General features: G+C 35.8%; 1 protein-coding gene across 14 annotated transcripts in view; it reads right to left on the reverse strand.

Annotated features, from left to right (window-relative positions):
* RYR3 (ryanodine receptor 3) overlaps positions 1–22,679 on the reverse strand; it is a 201,778-nt gene that overhangs the window by 53,063 nt on the left and 126,036 nt on the right. For 9 of the 14 annotated variants that reach the window (XM_042047581.1, XM_042047575.1, XM_042047582.1 and 6 more), the window contains exons 52-66: positions 21,525–21,706; positions 20,491–20,569; positions 19,511–19,600; positions 17,930–18,079; positions 16,275–16,337; positions 15,770–15,845; positions 15,476–15,599; positions 11,285–11,400; positions 10,907–10,974; positions 10,186–10,307; positions 7,888–7,937; positions 7,136–7,196; positions 5,875–6,113; positions 4,877–4,958; positions 1,239–1,369 (exon numbers count right to left, since the gene is read on the reverse strand). In XM_042047581.1, coding sequence (XP_041903515.1) covers positions 1,239–1,369; positions 4,877–4,958; positions 5,875–6,113; positions 7,136–7,196; positions 7,888–7,937; positions 10,186–10,307; positions 10,907–10,974; positions 11,285–11,400; positions 15,476–15,599; positions 15,770–15,845; positions 16,275–16,337; positions 17,930–18,079; positions 19,511–19,600; positions 20,491–20,569; positions 21,525–21,706 — 1,633 coding nt within the window. The remainder of the gene's footprint in view (positions 1–1,238; positions 1,370–4,876; positions 4,959–5,874; positions 6,114–7,135; positions 7,197–7,887; positions 7,938–10,185; positions 10,308–10,906; positions 10,975–11,284; positions 11,401–15,475; positions 15,600–15,769; positions 15,846–16,274; positions 16,338–17,929; positions 18,080–19,510; positions 19,601–20,490; positions 20,570–21,524; positions 21,707–22,679) is intronic. The other 5 variants (XM_042047577.1, XM_042047585.1, XM_042047586.1 and 2 more) reach the window with 1 other exon arrangement.

The following is a 22,679-nucleotide window of genomic DNA, read 5'->3' on the forward strand; positions in this document are numbered from 1 at the left end:
AGTTTGCCTCAATGATCCTTGTGAGTCCTTTCCAGCTCAGGTTATTCTGTGATTCTATGACCTGGTCCAACCTCCCTGCTCAAGCAGGGTTATCCTAGAGCACTTTGCACAGGTTTGTGTCCAGATGGTTCTTGAATGTCTCCTGTGAGGGAGACTCTACAACCTCTTTGGGCAATCTGGTCCAATGCACAATCACCCACATAAGAAAGAAGCTCTTCCTCATTTTAGGTGAAACTTCCTGTGCATCAATTCCCTGTCGCCTGTTTTCTTATTGCTAGGCACCACTAAGGAGAACCTGGCTCCATCCTCTTGATGCCCTCCCTTTAGATATTTTGTATACATTGATGAGGTCCCATCTCAGATGTCTCTTCCTGAGACTGAACAGGCCCAGCTCCCTCAGCCTTTCCTTGTAAGAGAGAAGCTCCAGTCCGCTTTGTTGCCCTTCACTGGACCTGCTCCAGGATCTCCCTGTCTCTCTTGTCCTGAGGAGCCCAGAACTGGACACAGCACTCCAGGTCAGGCCTCACCAGGGCTGAGTAGAGGGACAGGATCACCTCCCTTAACCTGCTGGCCATGCCCTTCCTAATGCAGCTCAGGATGCCATTGCCCTTCTTGGCCACAAGGGCACTCCTGGCTCATGGACAGTTTGTGGTCCACCTGCACCCCCAGGTCCTTCTCTACAGAGCTGCTTCCCAGCAGGTCAGCTCCCAGCCTGGACTGATCCATGGGGTTTTTCTTCCCCAGAGGCAGGACCCTGTATTTGCCTTTGTTGAATTTCAGGCAGCTCTTCTCTGCCCGTCTCTCCAACCCTCTGTTTGATCAAGGTTTCATGGAATTAATCATATTCTGCCAGGAGTTCCCTATACCAAACTGCTTTGGATCACTGGTTGGACAACAAAAACATAGAAATTACTTTCCTGTTCACTTAAATCAGATATTATACCTCTTGCATTTTGCTACATGTAAACAACTGTATTTTGCCATAAATATTTGTAACGTAGATATGATCTTCAACTAAACTTTAAGTATTACAGTATGCACCTTTAGAAAAGTATTCAAACATCATGTTCAGAAAAAAACCCAAAAATATCAGGAGAAAGAGAAAAGGGTTGCCACAGTCTCAATGAAGTATAGCAAGGCTAAAATGGCAAGTAATGAGACATCAGTAGCAGAAGATCTCTGCTGAGCTATACATATATTTCATGATACAACTTCTATTACTTAGTTGGAGTACTTACTTGCTCTTTCTCTTGCACTTTTTGTGTTGAAAACTGACAGCGGATTGTAATGGTTGAGAGAAGGTTCAAGGAATGCCACTGGAATGGCTGCTGCAAGAGATGCTAAACACTCACCAAGCGCAGGACGCTGCCTGTATATGAGAGACACTAAAAGTCATCTGAGAGGAAAAGCATTTCACCAGGATTTCAGTCTCTAGCATACACAATAAAAAGAAGTATTAACATTTATTGCTGATTTATTTTATCTTTTTTAAACATTAGGAACTATCTGACAACTTAGAAAAAATTAATTTCTCACATGAAAAAACTACTGGAGATCACAGTGGTGTAAGAAAAACAGTTAAAAAAACCCCACCTCCACCAATGTTCTGGTTCTGATCAGGACACGGTTAATTTTTGGCATGGCCAGGACCCAAAGGTTATTCTACACCACCTCTTGTCATTGCCAGGAACAATGTCTGAGGTCCTGTGTGATGGTGAGCAAGCACATGTGAATTGTTTGCCTCTTTCTTGTACACTGTCATTAGTACTGTGTTACTGTTGATTGCCTTATTTTGTTGCTGTTTCCAGTAAATTGCTCTTATCTCAACCCATGATATTTACCTTTACTGCCTCCAATTCTTCTCTCCATCCACCGAAGGGACGGGGGGAGGAGGGACTGAGCAAGCGGCACAAGGTTTGGAGTGTTTCAGTGGGAGCACTGAGGGAATACCATTTTAACAGCAACACCCTTATTTGGCACCCAGCATAGGGCAGGAAGGGTTGAGGTAACAACAGATCTGACCAGAGTGGGTAGGAAAAAAATGTGATCTAAGCACTTGTTGTATTAGGTCGAGAGCTACTGGTCACAATGTTGCTCGGTCTGTTCACATGGTTGTGGTACCTAACCCTGTATATATTCCTGTATAATGCAATATGTGCTCCTCATGATGATATATTTCAGAGTAGGGAAAGGGATCAGGATTGCTTTGTTGCTGCACTGTGTCATATCAGCCTATGACATGACAACAGCAAGGACAATGAGGATCATTTGGGATGTGTATTCAGTGCTGCTCTCCTGCCCTCACCTTGGGGACTACCTCAGGGAGCCCATTATTAATCCCCAGCCTGTGGGAAGAAGGTGGTGGATAATTTTCCTCAGCTTTTCACCCCCTTTTCCTCCTTCAGGCCTGTTACAACAGCTTTTGAGGATTTTGAACTTCCCTTGGATGTTAAAGAAAGCATGCTCTTGTTGCTTGGTCTGCTGGGCTCCCTCACTTCAGTCTGCACCATGGAGTTACAAAAGAGATTTTTAGGAGAGTATTTCAGAGATCAGCCCCAAGGGAGGATAGGCATGGAAGGTGGAAGAAAATGGCCCAGCTTTTGGAGGATGATTCTGCTCCAATGGTTTTTAAATTCACCCCCAAGCAACTACAGTGTTGGATAAAGTGGCAGAATACTTGAAAGAAAACTGCTGTGGCAGTTTCAGGGAGGTGCAAAGTTATGCAACCTGCTAGGCTCCAGCTACTATTTTTGGGCACTGGTTGATACTAGACAGCACCCTTGGGGGGAGGAGAAGGAAAGCAGATCAACAAGTTTTGGCCATTCAAACTGTATTTGAACCAGAGGAACAATCTGTGCCAGTAGCAGTAACCCCTATACAGAAGAAAAAATCCAAGATAAAATCAGTTTGCTTAGTGAGGGACGAAGAGGAAGTAGGGCCCTCACAACAGGAGGAACACTCAGGGTGAGAGATAATCACCTGATCCCTCTCCCTGGATGAGCTGTGAGATGAGTGAATAGATTTCATCCACCAGGCAGGTGAGCCCCTCATGACCTGACTGCTCCAGTGCTGGGATACCATGTCCCATGATATGAAATTAGATGGTAGTGAAGCCAAACAACTGGGATCCCTGTCCTGGGATGTGGGCATTGCAAAAGGGATTGGGAAAAGGATAAAACACTTGACAATGGAAGTTTGTCTGAAAAGGGCAGCAGCAGCAATCCACCTAAGTAATCCTGAGCCCCTGCAGCCAGCAGTGTTGTAGAATCAGCAGAGCTATTTTAGCCACAAAAAGAGATATTTATCTATGAAAAGTGAACTATGACTCATTCTGCAATGAAAGTTAAAATTTCTTAATGTCCCTGCCAAAGTTCACCAGGAGAAAAACCTGCAATTTGATCCTGAAACTGAACATTGCTTAACTTGAATAACTGTTCAAGTCAGCTCAATCACTCACTTCTAAGTTTTGCTGAAACATTGAGCACTGTGTTTGAAATCCTACTTCCCACCTAGACACTGATGTCTGCCTACAACTGTAATTTAGGAGCCTGAGCCCAGTTAAAAAACAAACAAAATTAAATCCACAGTTGAGAACCTCTCACACAGCCTTAGGAGACTAAGTTTCCTTGGATATATCTAATCTGATCCCTCTTCCTTCATTCTAAGGAGACGATTGCAGTAGGCAAAGGTGATGCTGCTAGCATCAACGTTTAAGGACATTGTCCAGTGCTTACATGTTTTGCCAATCAAGTGGAGGCCTGTGCTGTGAGCTCTTCTTATTCAAAGGCAGCTCAAACACAATCATGCTTCATTTCCTGTGAGGAGACCTGATTGCTAGTTAGATAAGGGTTAAGGCACTTTCTATTTTTCCTATCGTATCTATGTAAAGTAGCATTTAACATTTTGAAGCCCAGAAAGAGAAGAAGGAGAGTATAGCTTTGGGATTAGCGATGGATGCATAAATGCCTGAATGAGAGCATACAACTTGTGCACACACGTGCATGCATGCAGAGTGGGACGAAAGAGCTGTTCACCAGACAGCTCCTGCATTTTGTATGAAAGAGTTCTGAATAAACTCTGGAAGAAGGAAGGAATTGGAGACCAGCATTCCTCACACTAGGCAAAGCATCTACTAAGACTTGCATTTCCTCCAGTTTAGTCTCTCTCCCTATGGATCTTAAACTTTTTATCATAAGAAAGGCAAGGAAAATTGCCTAACCTAAAACTTTCAGAAGTATAAGGATGGGTTATCCTTATCTTGTTTCCTGTCTTGTGATAGACAGACCAGCAATTAGTGTTCTCTTTTCTGAGCTAACAGATACAGATTTGATCCCCTTTTATTGGAAGAAAGGGCTTGAAACATAGCATAGCAACTAGATGCTTAAAGGAATTACAGACCTTATCCTTTTTAAAATAAAAGTAACTAGTGGTTTCTTAGTAGAGTTAAGGGTTGTCAGAATACTCTACATATCCTCAGGATTTTATGCTCAGGGTAACTCTTTTGAGAACTCTGTGCAGACTTAGGTGTGAAACACATGCTTCCTACTTAGTACTCAGTCTACTTACCACAGCAATATGTGGTAGAAAAGCTTTGAAAACCTAATAGCAACCCAAAGAAAAATTTAGCTTTTTCTATGGGAAAAATAAACTCCCTGCAGATACAATGCCATATGCAGGATGAGTTATTTACTTTTATTGCGGGCTTTTTTCCCTGTGGAATTGAATGCTAAAGTATAGGCAACTACTTTTAAGGGAACATGTATTTTAAACATCTCTCACTCTTTCAAATTCACTTTTCATCCAAACTGCTTTATTACCTAAGCAACAGACTCCTAAAGAAGAGAAAATTTTGCATGCTGAGTTTTACACTCAATACCTTTCAACATAGATGTTCTTTCCAGTTCCAAGAGAATAGAGGCTACAAAGAATTCTGTAACATGAAACTTGTACATCACCCACTAGAGGAAAATAAAAATACATTATCAGTATTTCTTCAGCTAAGGATTACTTTTCAAATATCAAACATCTTTCTTATGCAATCTGTTAAATGGTGTCTAAAACTTTTAGCACGTGTATCACTGAACATTCTGACTGTCTGTACTCCACATGGTGTTTACCTTCAGTGTCTCTAATACCTGGTCTATCATCTACATTCATTCCAAAGCCTACCAAATCATTAGACATTCCAAGAGGACAGCAGATACTTGCTAATAAAATATTCCAGGTTATCACACTCACAGAGTACAATTTTAAGCTAAATGACATCACTCTGTGTGTCTAACCTTTAGGTACATGATCTTTTTAAAGAAAGTATTTTCATGGTTATCCATTTTTTAATTATGACCCAAATATATACAAAAATTTGGAACACAATTACACCCATTAGAAACATTAGAACATCAAAAGACCATTCAGCATATTGCTGAATCTTAAGGAGTCATTTCAGTATTTTTAAACTAACTGATGCTAAAAATAGGGAAAGTTTAAATTCAGAGACCTACAGTGGTTTTCCCATGTAAGGGAATATCCACAGGGAACTTATAGCAAGTTGTCTCCGTTAATATAATGAAATACAAATTTTGCACAGAAAACTAGTCTCATCCACACATTTGTTAAGAGACCACTTAAAGGGCTATTTTAATTTCTCTCTCAATGTTTGGAGAAATATTGTACATAATTAACTTTAAGCTTATTGAATATTATTTTTAAACATGTACTAGAAAAAGGTACTATGCTGCTAATTTCAGAACTAATGCCGGAAATGTGAATGTTACTGAAAACAGAATTTCATCCTTTGAATCCATGCAGTCATTACTAAAAAGCACTTGCAGCAGTATAGCACAATAAAATTTAAAAATAAAATAAAATACTTACAAAGTAAATCTATTCCAAAGTGATATTGTGAAATATGTTCAAAAATTGATGTTAAGATTGGTAACAATGCTACTGTAGTATAATTTATATTCTGTGAAACACCCTTGATTTGTGTTCGTGAATGAGTAAATTTTCCCAGTTTAAGATTTTCTGAAGTTTTTTCCAAGTCTTCAGCTGCATTTTCAAAAAAGGCACGCAATCCCGCTTTAACAAGCTCAGATCCTGATTTCATAACAGTTCTGAAAAATAATAAGGTAAAATATATCAACTTTGTATTGATATTTAGTAGTTGTATAGAGATACATGTACATGTTAGTTACATTCTGTCAGTCTTTGAAGATACCCACACCTATCAGGGAATATCACATTAAGAAGAGAAAAGGCCACTTACATCTGCCTAGCAGTATAAGCAACAATTATCTTTGAGCATTTAATACAAAATAACAAAAATAAAGATCTTGATCCATAGTCTTGCCTTTTCAGAATTTTGTGATCTGCTTTCAAATAAGATAACGCCTTCTCAGTAAATGTCGTAAGTCGTGAGAAAGCTCCTCCATAAAATATGCTCAAAAACCCCCAACTCATAATCCCTGTAGTCTTACAGGAGCCACAGTTACTAGGTGTGTAAGTCAGGATACTTCAGAGCACCATAAATCTAGAAAATACAACTGCAATACTGGAATCACAGATTTTTTGCACATTTCTCCAACACCTTAATGAAGGTTCCAGGGTTGTTCACCAGTTCACAGTAAATTCATTGTCAGGCTGCTGTGTAACTTAGCCAGGCCAGAAAACAGCTCAAAGTAGAAAACAATTCTGGCCTCTGTTTTAATCTACATAATAATTTCAATGATAAGCTCTAAAAGTTAGCAAATATAACTATGCCCACATATTAATATACTCTGCATAATTCTAATTACAAATTTTCCACTATGCACTAAAATTTCTTTATATCTGCAGGTATCACTACTTTCAGTTCCCATGGTTGTGTCATTTGCATCTCTCCATAAAGTCTTCAAATATGCTTGGAAACGATGACAAGTGTTTTCAGTGTTTGAATGACAGACATTGAGCAGACAAATGTAGATGAAAAACTTTAGACAAAATTTGCTAATACAGAAGGCAATATCAGAATTGTTGATGCTGTTAAGATCATTGATTACAAATAAAGAATAAAAAAATACAGAAACAATCCAATTGCTTCTGAAAAGCTCTGTGAAACATTCATAGTTTGCAGTTAGTACAAAAGTTGCAAACTTACCGTGTGTCAAGAGACTGAGCTAAGATGTGCAGGCAGTTCACCATTGTAGCAGAATCACTGCCTGGTTAGAAAGAGATACTATGAGAGCACAATACCACAGAAAACATAGCATCATCTAATGATCCAAAATGTCATTATTGGAGAGGCACAGTTTAAACAAAACATTACAAAAGTCTCCCACCTTGGGTCACTGGAGAGAGAGTTAAGTCTGGTTCTGGGACTAACTTGCAATTTCTTAAGTCAATTTCCATATAAGAAATAACAGAATAACTAATGCCTACTTAGGGCACATTTTCACCACCTAATCTAGCAACATTCTGAACTCTGTATCTTGCAGTACTTATACTTCTTTTACAATTTTTTTACCAATACCTTTGTAGGAGGTATATTATTTTTCCCTACATCCCCTTTATCTATTGAGAAATTAGTCTATTGTATTCAACAGTTGGATGACAGAAATCAAAATAATTACCATAAGACTACCTTTGAAAAACTAAAAGTAACTGCAGAGCATTGATTTTTTTCAAGGTGTCTGGAGATACTAGAATGTGCAATTTCTTCCTGCTTCAAAACTTTACACATTCTATTAGGTGTTGGCTTCAGAGCCATGTTCAGTGCCCTCACTAATTTCACTAGGAGCTTATGGAGCATTTAATAGAATTCTGTCTATACTTGTGAAAATCTTTAGGTAAGATAGAAACAATGGTTATGCATTCTTTAATTTTTTACCAAGCTCTTTCTTAACAACTTACCAAAAAGTGAGATCCTATGTCTAACAAGAGCAGCTAGTTTGCAGAACAGGCTAAAGTAGAGAAGAACAGAGAGAGCAAAACAAGATAAGAGATAAGACAAAGATGAAAGATTTATTTGGAATGTGAGGTAAAGAATAGTAGGAATATGAAAAGAAAACACAACAAAGTTCCTGGAAAGCATACTTTGAGTGATACATGATGATAACAGTCAACTGCATTAAGCAGAGTGACATTTTGAAGGTGCTGAGATCTCTCATTTTCTATACTTCACCACTTCAGAGGTGTCTTGAAATCTAAAGCTTTCTTTTGACAGTGGTTTTCAACAATTGCATACTATATGGCTGAGTCATTCCTTATGGCTATTATTTCTGAATAAGAAAATTTTTTGGTAAGAACAAGAAAAAATGAGATATATTTTAGTGTTTTACTTGGCATTCTGCAGGAAATGAATGTTAAAAAATCTTCATACTATTTAAAATAATGTTCAAGGACATCCTTTGTAAATAAATAAATCTGTGTTTACCCTCTGATGATGATAATACGAATCCTAAATATAGTATAGATTAGAAGAGCTTCTGGCAAGTATTTCAGAAACTTGCATATCTAACCTACCTGTCTAAACAGTAGGATAATTAAGAGAATATAGCATAGAATAGATTAAAGGGGCTATTTTAACAAAGACAGCTAGACAGGCTTGCATATAATTTGGGCCATACTTTGCAAATGGAATTAGGACTTAAGAAAATGAAGCATATACCTTACGACTTGGTATGGTCTCATACTAACCACAGATTTTTATTGTTACCTTCACAATGGTAAGGAGATACTATACTTCCTATAAGATGAAAATGGCAGATAGTCACATCTCTCAATGAAGGATGCACAAAGAATTATAAGATATTTCTGCAGTTATACTAGCAGATATGTATGCTAGACATCTAACTTCTTCATGTGCCTTTGTAAAGCCACTTTGTACAGCCCTAGAACGCATCCTTATACCTTCATTAAGCTAACCTGACTGACTTTAGGGAAGTAACAGGAGTATTCAGAGAGGAAGCATGAAACTGAAATGAAATTAAGTGACACTTCCATCCTCCTGAAGCTGAGCTGACTTTCCCAGCTCCTGGAGGACTATCTTGCCCATTTGTCTATATCTGAGAGCTGAGTAAAGCAGAATCTTGGGGATTTACCACTCTTACACACAACTGCTACACAAGGACTACCATCCACAAAGATGGAAGCAAAGGGTGATAATAATTTAGAGAAGTGAAAAAATGTGTTGAGAGATAAACTGAAGAATGGAATCTAGGAAGTTGAGTCCTAAGCCTTATGTAATAGGATCTTATGTAATAACATGTAAGTAACCTTCACTTTCAATTTTTATATCTACTTTCCACTGGAAAAAGCAGTTAACTCTGGTCAATGCAGTGAAGGAAAGTAAAAGAAATCTGAGAAACTGACAGCTAAGCTAAGAAAGCAGGAGAGTAAACCAGTTTGAAATACTACAGTACAAAATTTCCAAAAGAAAATAACCAGCAGCACACCTCAAGGGCAAGAAAAAATCCTGGCAAATTAATAAATTGCAGTCATAGTTAAAACACAATTAAATATAATTTAATATTATTTTTACATTTTAATTGCAGAAAAGAGAAATTAATATTTTCATATAGGTAGCACATTATAACTTAAAAGGCAATTATTTTTAACGGAGTTTTCTAGAATAACTTTGTGTCAAATGGCTGATTCCATCCCAACAGAACAGACATGCAATAATTATTAAATTCCAGTAATACTTGTGCAGGGGCAGAAGTGATTTTGTATAGAGTCCACAATTCCACCTAAAAATCTGCCTCGTGGTATTTTTAACATTTTTTTATAGCTGAAAATTTAAATAAATGTGAGACCATTTAAATGAACCAACTGTGAAAAAAGCTTCAACCAGAAACTGCCACCAACAATGAAACAGAACCCCATCAGACACTAAGTAATTCCATTGCTCACAGAATAGTTGATTGGTATTTCAATGTTATCATCTATAATTATATATTTTAAAATAAATAGTTATGATATATACTTAACTCTAATTATGTGTATGTGTATATATATATATATATATGTAATAAGGAATAATAAAATGAGGAATTCTATTCACTCACTACCATTCTCATACAGAATAAAATATTCATTTTCCAGCTGAGGAAAGTGTGCTTTTGAACTATCTCTTTCTCTTTAACCTAAGAAGAGACCTTTAGTTATCTGTATAAAACCCTGCTGTGGACATCTTAATTTTTTACTTACCTTGCTACCATTTCCTTTTCCTTATTTGATGCATATCCACTGCTACTGAGGGTTTTTGATGGAGAAGACAGGAAGTAGAGGCAGTGATTTGTAAAGTACTGATCAACTAATGGTAAAAGAACCTAAGAAATACAGATACAAAATGCATTTTTTACGGAGAACAATGGTAAATGTAGCAGTAATGCTCTGATTGCTCAACGCTCATTAAAATAATTTTAGTTCTGTAACAATTGTATTTTTTTTTCAGACACAAACTCATGCAAATTAAAACCTAAATTCTTACAATTTTATTCAAAATCGCCTAAATAATAAACAGAGTTACACAGATATCTGCTTTGGATCTAATACTGCATAGGAATATTTCTTTCTGCTAATTAGATGATATGCACTTCAGTGCTATCTTGTAGTAAAAAAAAATCAGATAAAATTTATATATTCAGTGAGAGCATTTAATATCACGTAATGAATAAGGCGCCTTTTAATTTTTATGTTCCTTCTCATACAGAAACAGATACATTGAAGTGTTTTGAAATATCTGAATCCAACAAATATACTGACATATTTTTGAAGATATTTCAAAATATTTGGTAACAGTTTGATTAGTTATCATTAAAAAACAGAAAAGATCTATTTCTATTATATGAAAAGAAGTCTAACATTACAAATTTACATATTCTGTGTAGTGGAATGTATATGAACATTACTTGAAATAATCACTCACTTTAGCAAAGAATTTTATTTCTTGGTCATGTGGAGATTTTTCGGTTTTTCCACTGGTTACAATAGCTTCTGCAAGGATACAATAAAGGCAGACACAAATAAGAAGCTGTCTAATAATAAATAACACAATAGATCTTTCAGATAGACTTGCAAAATTTGTTTTGCGCAAATAAAAATAAAAGACCAGAAGCTGTTTAACTAGTTACAAATAATAATAGTTACAAACTAGTTTAGCTAGTTACAAACAATAATTTAATCTGCAAATTAAAGGATATGATTTAAGTTTCTTAAATGCAATAAAACCAGTGACCACTACAAATGTAAACCTATTAATCCAAATATCAATAATTATATTTTTAAAATAAAATCTGCAACCTACCCAAATGCGCAATAAACTCTTGAGCAGAATCAACATATTTTAAAATTTTCTTCAGAAACTTAAAGGCAAACCTCTTTTCCATGGATGAAGCATCCAACTCTGTGTCATTCATGCCCCTGTTTTAGAAAGGATTAAGAGAAGTAGCATTGATGATGGCAGCAGTACAAATGATGGCAGTGCTCTGAAGCATTTAATGCCTTATCTTTTTATTATTGTAAATTGTCATAAGAAGGAGAAAATTACCATGGTAACTCTTAGTTATCAACTACCTAAGAAGAAATAGAGAAACACTAACTGACTTTAATAAGAGGTATAATAGCTTATGATTAAAGTATCCAAAATATATGTATTTGAGGATAAGAACTTTAGAGTGCTATCTTATCGCACAAAAAAGCTAGGGTGCATCTGAATCCAACAAAGTAGTGCACTGGTCACTCAATTTCTGCTGCTGGCACATTTAAGTGCCAAGTGTTTGGGAAGTCAGCAGTTGCATCTTTATAAAATCACCCCAAGTACTACCCTTCATTTTATTAATCACTGTTAAACTTCATTTATCCTTTAATTTTATGAAGGAAAGAAGCCAAAATGACTTCAACTACTAAATGAAAACTTAAATGTTAAATTACAAACTATTATATTACTGAAGTATCTGAAAGATTTCAACAGTATACAATAATTTCTAAGGAGGCATGTATTATTCATTCTTTAAGATAAATTCATGACCTAAATCATGGCTGCTACATACAAGATATTAAAGATCAGGTCGCTCAGAACCTTGTATGATAATGTATTGAGTAGGTTCAAACATCAAAATTTCAAAATTACTCTGGTGACCCTATAATATTTGAACACCCTTACCATGAAAAAGTAATGGTGAAATATTTTCATATATCTAACTGAAATTTCCTTTTACAACTTATTACTTTTGAGGGGTTAGTGTTTGACCTCATTTTCTCTAGCAGGAAGCAGTTGAAGACAGTCGCAAACCCTATTGTAGCCTTCTGTTTTTAAACTGAAAAAATTCCAAGCACGCCTCAGAGCCTCTCCTGGCATGACATTGGCATCCATCCACAGAGCACCTCAGTGGCCTCCCACTTGAGCAACTTTGTTCTCAGTGTCTTCCTTAGCACTGCAGAATCAAAAACGGGACAACATACTCCTGATAGAACCTCTTGATCCATCAACCTGCAGAACACACTCGCTGATAAAGCCTAGTACACAGCTCTTATCACCACAGGGATGCATTCCTGATTCGTGTTCAGCTTGCACAATTCAAAGAGCTTTTCTGCACATGTGCTCTCAAGCTCAGCTTCCCTGTTCCTGGGATTATTCCATCCCAGGTATAGGACTTCACATTTACCTTTGCTCAACCTTATAAGACTTCTGTCAGCCCATTTCTCCAAACCATCAAAGCTTCTCTGAAGGGTAGCCAAACTCTCCAATTCATTGCTAAGGAAGGGTTCATTCCACAAAACTGCAAATGATGCCTTCTGTCTTGGCATCCAGGACAAGAACAGGGATTTTTTTTTAATTATCCATTTGAAGTCACTTAATTTTATGCGTTTTTAAATTTATTTTGTTTTCAAACATACTTGCTTTCACAAGTCATTAATTCTTTCATCTTCATTTCCTTGAAATTCTCTTATATATTTGTTTAGTTTGCAACTTCTTCATAGTCTCTTTATTACAATATTAAAAAGACTAAACTCTGCTTGAGATTTTCCATTGATAGATGGTCAGTTACCCGGGACATCTAACTGCTTTATCAAGTGAGGAAGTAACTGAGTGACATTAAGGAAAACCTCTGCTTAACCATAATGGCTGCTTCATCTGCTTCTATACAGACTCTTCAAATAGTAGCCCTTATCCGTTAGAGAAAATAACCTGGCCAAAGGACATGCAGAGACTACAGAGGAGCTGAACAGTGTGTCAGAAGTAGGGAAGAAGGAAGGAACTGGTAGTTTGTGGCACTGAGGCAAAAGCAAGAAAGGAACAAGAAAAAGGGGAAGTTGTTGAACTCACTGCTGTGGTATAAGAAAATGATCATTTGTACTGAGAGCCCTTACCACTAGTGTGGGAGTAAATCAGGGAGAAAAAATGGAAGATTAGACTAACAGTTTAAAAACAGCTATGAGAGAAATCCAAGCAAAAAAAAAAGTAATTCTGGGAGAAGGTTGATGCAGCAGAAATTTTAACAATAAAAAAATCTAATAATAAAATATATGTTCTTGACCATGTCAGGACACAGTTAAGAGGAAAGGAACCGTTATAGTCTGGGGGAACACCATCAGAGAACCGAGGAAGATGTTCCAATTCCATTTTAAAACACAAATTTGGTAGGATTCGAACCTCCCATCTTATAGTTTAATTTGGAGAAAAAAAAAAATTCTATTTCAAGAGTTCTAGTTTATATACTTTGATGACCCCCTATTAATTTATCACCTGTACAATCAAAATATTTAGTATGAATTAACAGCTATGTACACTTGAGAGGCATCTTCTGCTGCCCCACTCTCACAAAGGAGACTAAGAATTTATCTGCATACTCAGTGAGGTCACTAAATATTTTCTTCTTGAGTTTATAAGAAGTCATGGTTCCTAAGAGATTACACGCACTTTCCTAAATATTGAAAGATGTTGGTAGGTCTGTGAAGTTAAAAAGACAACATCCAAAGATCTTGCAGAGATTTAAAGGTGCTTAACGAAATACCATACTGTTTCTAATATGTAGTTGAGTAAGGTCTGAGATTCATCTGTATGTCATAAACACACAAAGTATTTCAAAAATGTTCTCAACAAAGAGCAAAACCCAAAAACAGAGGCAGATGGTATATGTAATGTACACATGCTGTTCCGCCTATATGTTTCCAATTATAAACAATTCCTATGTTTTAACGAATAGTCCAATATTTTCAAGAATGACATCTTGAAATGTGATAATTGCAATGAGTACTTCAAAAGGTTTATATATATATATGCATATATTCATCTGAAGAAAACACTGAAAAGAGGATAATCTTGATTCATCCTTATACAGACAATCACTGCTGACTCTGCCCATCTCAATAGAGAGTTTGAACATGCTTTTTCAAGTTGACTTGTCCTGTGTGTAAACACTGAAATACTGACTTCCTAACCCAAACACACACAGCTGCAAAATTTGACAAATTCTATTGGTGTTTCAGAAGATCATTCATTTGCACTAAGTAAACCAGGTTTTCTTATTCAATGGCTCTAAAGCAACTATGGAGATTATAAATATATTTGGTGGCATACCTACATTTTGGGTTCAGGCTGAGAGCCTACATATATGGCAGGAGAGAATTTTACTCTGTAGTAATACAGAAATGCATACTTAGAACTGTTTTCTCATCTCTTAGAAATGTTATTAATTGTTGAAGCCAACAAAGTTACCTTTTGCAGATCCTAAAAATTGATTTTTATAAATTTCTGAGTATGCTTTCAGTAGGGACACAGACTTGAAAAGTAGAAATAAATGAAAACAGGTAAGATCTGATTCTATGCATGTACAGAAAAATTTGTTCATTAATAAAATGTAGTTTACAAAAATGCTTAATGCCAGCAAATTGAGGTTTCCTATGTGCTCAGGTGTTTCACATACAGGAAAACAGGAGAGTTATAGTATAGTAATTCACAGTTCTATCATATAAATCCACATACTACAGTAAGAAGTCCTCACTTTGAGACACAGCATTCAAGTTACAGTAAAACTAAGGAAGTCTGTGCTTTTGCTTGAGTAGAAGTTAATGCCCACGAAATAGAAAATAGCCACTTTGTCTTATTACTTTACATAACTCAAAGCAGTATTTTTTTCAAAAACTGGATTAAAAAGCAGTTTTACATAGATATGTTTCAGTATCAGACCTCGAATTAATTTTTCCATGATCCTTACTGACACAGCTGGCTGCTAATTTAGACATTTTAAATTATTTTCTTTTTTAATTACACTACTGTTGCATTTTGTATTTACTATGATCACACACTTATTAAAAATGTTCCCTGAATATGCTGTTTTAGAAGAGTCTTTCTGAACATAAAAATAACTCTGATTCATAGAAGATACGCCAAATGGTAATTATGTTAATAACTGCCAGTCTGCAGTGAGATAAGATTAACATGCTGGTTTGTGCACTGAATGCAAGCAAGCATCTGAAAAAAAGTGCAACTTACCGAGATATGATTATACCATTGACTTGAAGGAACTTAAACAGCTCTTGTGCCTTTTCACGGTCCCGTGATTTCTCCTTGGCTGTCAATGTGTCATAAGGCACCAATAAAGGATGACTACCTCCACCTTTAGTAAGTTGAAAGAACTGTAAGTTTTTCTACTGTAAGATTTATTCTGCTTCACGTACAAAAGGAACTATTAATTTTTGATTGTCTTACACTGTCATCTTTCAGATTGCTTCTTCTCCCTCATTCTCCTTGTCTTTTTTTTGTGTAGTTTACAGGATTGTGGCTTACCTTTGCTTTCCAACTCCATTTTCTTCTTTTTGGCCCATATATTATGGTAGTTTTCTGCCATTACCTCAACCATTCCCTACATTACCATCAGAAAAAACAAGATGCAAGATTAGGGGGCAACTAAAAATTCTGTAATTCTACATCATTTACAGTCTTGAGTAAAGTCTACTCTCTTGTGATAAAGAAACATCATAGTTAAGTGGGATTTCTGTATTCGGCTGTTCTTTGAAGTCAGCACAAGCACGTATTATAACACACATTATAACATGCTGTTGCCGCTTCCCTAGATTCATGTTTAATTTTTTCTGGGAACTCAGGAAGCACCAATGGCATGAACAGTAGAAATTTTGTCTTTCAGTATGTAAATAGCATGCACCTTTCTTTAACAGCATATCATAACTACAGTCACAAATACACTCATAAAATCTAAAAAAATTCAACTTGTTGGTAATAATAAAACCAAATACATTCATTCATTTCAGCATAATATAGGCAAAATACAAACCTGAAGCTCCCTAGAAAGTGCCACATTTGAGAGATCAAGTGGTGTTGGGCTATACCCGTTTCCCTGCAGCAGGAAAAAAATATTTTCAGATAAAATAATTTCAGATAAAAGAACCAAATATTCAACTACAACATCTCTGTCATTGATCTGATTAGAGTAACACCACTCCCAATTTAATACTTTCTTGTAGAAACTGTGTTCGCCTATTGTTTTGGCAATGTACTGAAGGCTCAGGATGATTGAGATGTTTGCTGGTGTGGAAGCATGCAGGTCGTTGCAGATACCTAGATCTCTCTATAAACAACAAGTGGCAGGCTGCTAAGATCTAAGCTTTTAGCCTAAGAGAGGAGACCAGTCATGAGACACAAAAGATGTGCCTTCAAAACATGATAGAACCATGTGGGAACAGCCTGAAGGAACCCTGCGCTAAAGATGAGACAATTCAACAAAAAGATAAATTATTTTCTTGGGGAATTTACAGACTAAGAAAAAGCAGGAGTATAATATACTAACACAATCTTCAACTGGTTTAAGTGAGAAAGCTCCAGTTCAAAAAACCTGTTAGAGGTGCATGTTAAATATGAATGGTTACATGTAAATCAGTGGTTTCAAACTTGTACTCAAGTTAGATATGTGCTGAAAACTTCTACTCAATCATGTCTTTATCATGCATGTTCTTGGGAAAGAAGGCCCAACTGCAGAACAACTGCAATTCAATTGGCTGGAAGCAGAGAGTCCAGAGACAGAAGAATTTCCTGTAAGGGAGTGAGGACTGCTGAAGAGGTAAGAAATGGTGAAGTACTGTCTTGTAATGGAGTGCTCAGGGGCTGCTTTTCGTAAGCAAAAACTGGTCCTGGAGAAGGAACCCAACACAGACTTATGGTGCCAGGTACTGATGCTCGCAGGATCAGTGCTGGTGCAAGTGTACATAAGGAGTTAGTTCGTGACACACCTTTGCACACTCCTTCCAGGACTTGTGCCCAATGCACTGCTTATTAACTCTCACTATATTTATGTACAAATGTGTGTAATTCACCTCAAGGGGTACAATAACAATCCTTCAACAACTGTTATAATTTCAAACAGCTTTCCTCCTCCAAGACAAATGGAACACCAATCTCAACATGGGATTATAGAAATCTACAAATGGAGAAAAATCTATCCTCACATCAAAATGCTAGGTAATATATAATTATGGAAAATTTTGCCTATAGATTAAAAAAAAAAAATGCATCAAATGTACAATCTCATTTGTCAGTCATAATTATAATCTTAACAAAAGCCCATGTTAGGCTCTTCTGTTTGACCAAAAAAAAAAAAAAAAAGAGAACTGCTAGTTTTATTTATTATAAAATAAAAGACTTCAAATTCTTTGTCTGTTTTCTTTGAATGACTATATTAAAAAGCTCTTCAGTTCTTCTAAAAAAATTAATATCTATGGTCTCTTATAGCCTCAAGGTCTTAAAAGCCTTTTGGAATCCCCTCTTTAGTGTTGCTTAGTGTTTATTATAGTGACATGACTTCCAATCTCAGAACTCTACCATAAAAAGTTTCTGTTCACTAAAAGAACATAAAATTGACATAATTGTTTCTAATTTATTAATAAATTAATGAACAGGCCTTTTGTTTTCTAAACTTAAGGCATTATACCTTACCTGACTAGACTGAGATATGCTACGGAGCTTTTCATTTTCACGCTGATGTATTACTGCTTCTCCTCCCTCCTTGGTCCTTTCTAGGCTCCATCCCAAGGCCAACATGGTTTTCAATGATTCTCTGGCAGGCCAACGATAAATTTCCTTTTCCTTTGAAGAAAAGAATGCAAAATTTCTCTGTATTTATTAAGTAGCAAAAGTACAATAGAAATATTCTGTCCTTCTCTGTTAAGTCCCACGTACCACAAACTACAGAATATTTGTATATTATATGAGAAGACAAAATAAAGTTCTTTTTACACAAGAGAAAAGCTTTGAAATACTTAAAGTTTTTTTTAAAAATTTATTCTTAGTGGCATTTATTGCTAGGATTCATGCTAGAAATGAATGGCACTGCAATGAACTCTGGAGCAATAATGTAATTGGATGTGGAAACTTACTCATTAATTCCACCAGCATAAAAAAATAAAAAAAATGATGGTACTATGAGTGCTATGAAGTAGTTAAGCAAGTATGTACCTTCAAATGCATCACTCAAGGCCTTTTTTTAGTCTTCCTATATTTATATCCACTCAGATACAGAGGGTTACTGAACTATACACCTCTTCATATAAACACAGCTACCAATAAAAGAATAAGCAACAGCCTGTATTCCAAGACTCCTTTGGAAAGTGAAAGTGTTAGAGAAATTCTGAAAATTTGTGGCAAAATTCTGAGTATGCCATATTAAGACTTTTCAAATCAATTTAATAAAAGTATTTCAGGTTGTAGCATAAACCAGAATTTTTCTGACAGTTGCTCAAAATGACAGCTTTTAGGGATAGAACCTGATTTTTATGTTCAAAAGTTCTAATTTCAGACAATTCAGAAAACTCTCTTTGAATTGCTTAAATAACAACCAACAATGCTTTGGCTCCTCTCCAAAGATTCCAAAGCAATTTACGAATCTTAGGAAACTCAACATCTTTAATCACTCTTGATTCTTGTCATGTCTATTTTCTGAACAGGGAAAATATGGCAAAGAGGGACAAATGTAATTGACTTGTGTCTCCCAGTGAATCATTACAAAAATAAGTAACAGAATTCAAATTCACTTCACTGTTCTGACAATTAGAAGACATTTGTGCCTAGTCAAGAAATTCAAATGCTTTAAATGCTTTTCCGCATTTTCAACTGAATCATCTCCTACGCATTTTTTTACATTTTTCTACCATCTTTCTGGAAGACAAAATTGCCTTCAGATATGTTAAATTACACTTTCATTAAGCCCCAGGAGTTTCTGCCAGTCATTTCTCATCCGTGGAAGCATTAAAAAACTGTGCTACTGATACTTTTGAATACAGATTTGCCCATGCCTATGAAGAAACACTGAACATTATGCCTAATGGAAGCAAATTATACAAGACTCAGTGTAAGATTAACTGAAAAACCACTTCAGCATAAAGATGTACCTATTCTTAACTGTAAAAATTCTAGTTTGTGCCTCTGCCTGACATTTAACAGAATATATTTGGAATTTATTTTTAGAAGCACACGAATCAATCTACTTCATATTGCTGCAGCTGAAATTTCCTCTATTACCTTTTCAGCTAAAGTTTTGAAGGGCCTTATTAATGGGTGAGTCTTCATATTTTCATCCAGTGAAACACCATATTTCCATCCACTATTAGTCTGAAAAAGAAAAAAACATAACCAAAAAACCCACTGAAATAAGAACAACATAGACAAGTGAGAGCAAATTAGCCTGTTTCTTTCGTCATACCAAACTGCTAACCCACTGCAAGAGCTGCTCAGTGCCACAGGAGAAGTGCATCCATCTGTGGACACACTGGAACAAAACATGTCTGAGACAGAACGGATGCCACCTATGAGTAGGAGGTCTCACAATACCAATTCTGAGCCTAACTTACATTGGCCCCTTTCAAGTGGACTCATGCATTGAAACAGGACAGACTGAGGCAAAAAAGATTGCCTCAATTCTCTGGGGGGGCTGAAGTCAGAAACACAGAGAAGAGTATGTAACATTAACAGATCAAGAGCTGAAGAACATAACTGTAATGCATCTTTTACCTTAAATAATAGTAACTGAAATTTATGGTTTCAAATTAAACTGTGTATATTTACATATTTATATGTATGTGTACCTTTCTCTACAAATTTGCATTTATAGGCCCCCCAAACAAGAGAATTATTTTATTTGTACAAACAAATAAAATTAAAAAAAAAAACAAACAAAAAAACCCCCAAAAAATCAAAACAAACAAAAAGACCTGAAAACAAAACACCAAAACACCAAACCAACAAAACCCGCCTCCCAAACCAAACACCCCTTGTTCAGTCCCCTCAAGTCTCTGTCCTAATAAATTCTTTGAAAAAGTGACAAATTGCAATGCATTTTCTTAAGCAAAAGATTTCTTCCACATATCCCTAAATAAACATGTGGACATCCATACACTCTGAACAAGGGTCTAACAGTCAAACCATCCAATTTCAATTTCAATATTCACCCTAGGAATTATTTACTAGCCCTGGACAGTTGCCAGTCTTAAAATAACTCCTACCTTTTCAAAGGCCCATTTATCGTGGGAATGCTCAGCATACTTGCTTACAATATACTCCAGTTTCTCAGGAAGTACAAGGCTGTAAGCAAAGAGGGTTATGGTCATTCAATCATAAGTTACTGCAGTCTGATTTATGAAAAAAATGTCAGGATAATATGGCACTAATCAAAATGCTTCACCTCCAAATGAAGGCAAGGAATTTGGCTTGGCAATTCCCTATTCTTTAAAAGAAATGCCACAAAAAAGGCATACCTACAACGGCATTTGCAGAGAACCTATAAGAACATAAAAGTCACACTTTTTACAACTGAAAGTCGTGAAGAAACAAAAACTTGCTTCACCATAAACTACAGAAAATTTTGTTGCTAGTTCTTAATACAGAATAACATTAACATGGATGTTTCACAATGCACAATGATGGAAGGACAAGACTTTAATAGCAAGACTGAGCTAGTGATCCTCAGTTCTTGAATATTCAAGTTCTTGAATATAAAGTCTGTATTTTAAAAGCACAAGATTACTAGGAAGGCCAAATCTCTAATAATCCTACATAATCTGCTTAATTTACCATATCATGTTTCTACAGATCAATGCTCAAAATTAAGCAAAGATTTTATAAAAATTGGGCTACAGGCCAATTGAATCACCAGATTTTTGTGATCTTGTACAAATTGTCATAAGCACAATCTAAATAATGATTGTTTCTAATTCATATATCCCAAACATTTGAACTATTAGGCAATAGGGTACATAATAAATATAGAATTTACTATTTTCTCTGCAGACATAAGATGGAAATATTTAGCATCTGTTCAGGTTTGAGAAGAATATGGTTTATCTTTGGTAAACAGGACACACTGCAGTGAAGTATTTGGCAGAAGGAAGCAAAAATCCCTGTACTACTTCTGAAAGTCCTAATACCACTAACAAGTCAGTCACCAGTCAACCCTCCCTACAGAAGATGAAAAAATGTTAATAAGGAATAGTATAAAAATATTTAAGGGAAGGAAATCACTATGAATTATATTACTTACTTTGATGTGCTGACAGGTTTGGGATCAAAATTTCCTTCTGGATCCACTGAAGTCTGCTTTTCCAAGGTTGACATAATTCGTGTGTCTAAATAATCAGGGGGCAAGGCTCCAGCTATAGCACTTAGACAAGGCAAAGCCATTCGAAAGAGCTCTGGATCATACTTCTGCAGGAGAGATAGGAACTGGTTGGAAAATCCAACAGAAAAACATGCAAAATGTTAGTGAAATCCAAGCAGCCATAGCCATGTACAAATATGAGAAGATGCAAACAAACAGTAAGGCACATTTAAAGTTCAAACATAGAGCAAAATTATTGCTGTGTGACATCTATTTTCCATTATATCAACATGATATATTCTTAACACTACTCAGATTGACATAAGAGTATGCTGACACTGTGTAGGTACACGCAATATGAGTTCAACTTGAGCTTTCTTTGGGCCATGAAGGCCTATAAAGTAAGGATCAAGGCTTATTTGCCTAGTTACAGAGTATAATCACCTCTAAAATACTGCCTTAGTTCTAAAATTACTAGTTCCTGCAGAATTAGCTTCTTAACTGCAGAAGCCATTGTCATTTTGCCTTTCTTTCACTCAGCACTATTTCATTTAAAAAATATGCTCATTATAGGAAATTGAGATTTACTGTAGCAAAGTCATTTAATTATTTTTAATAACATCAAACCTGTAAATATAAGTTAGAATGAAAAAGAATGGTGGAGAATACTGTAGGTCAGCAGATCAGATTTACACAACTCTTCTTTCACTGCGCTAACAATCATTTACAGAAAATTGAAAATGCTATTATAGAGAGCCACCAGTATCGGCACAAATGTACCATGTTAATTTATCTCTTAAAATCTAAGATGCATTAATTGGAAACATTTGATTGCATCAGGCACTCCTGATACTCTTCACACTTGTGAAAGAAGTAAGAGAGGGATAAATGTTACTAAAATCAAATGCAAATAAACCTTAAAAAGTCATTTCAGAATAATACAGAGACCATTTTTATTTCCGTGTTATAAATCAGAATGCCTAGAGTAGCAATCTAAATCTGTTGTTTAGAAAGAGTACATAAATTCAGTGAGACACAATGAATATGATTTTTTATTATCCTAAAGTAAAAACTGATTTTTTGATTGGGCTAAATTTT

Source organism: Corvus kubaryi, unplaced genomic scaffold (assembly GCF_017639235.1).
Source record: "Corvus kubaryi isolate FWS band 111438036 unplaced genomic scaffold, C.kubaryi_AGA036_p1.0 66, whole genome shotgun sequence".
NCBI lineage: Eukaryota > Metazoa > Chordata > Aves > Passeriformes > Corvidae > Corvus > Corvus kubaryi.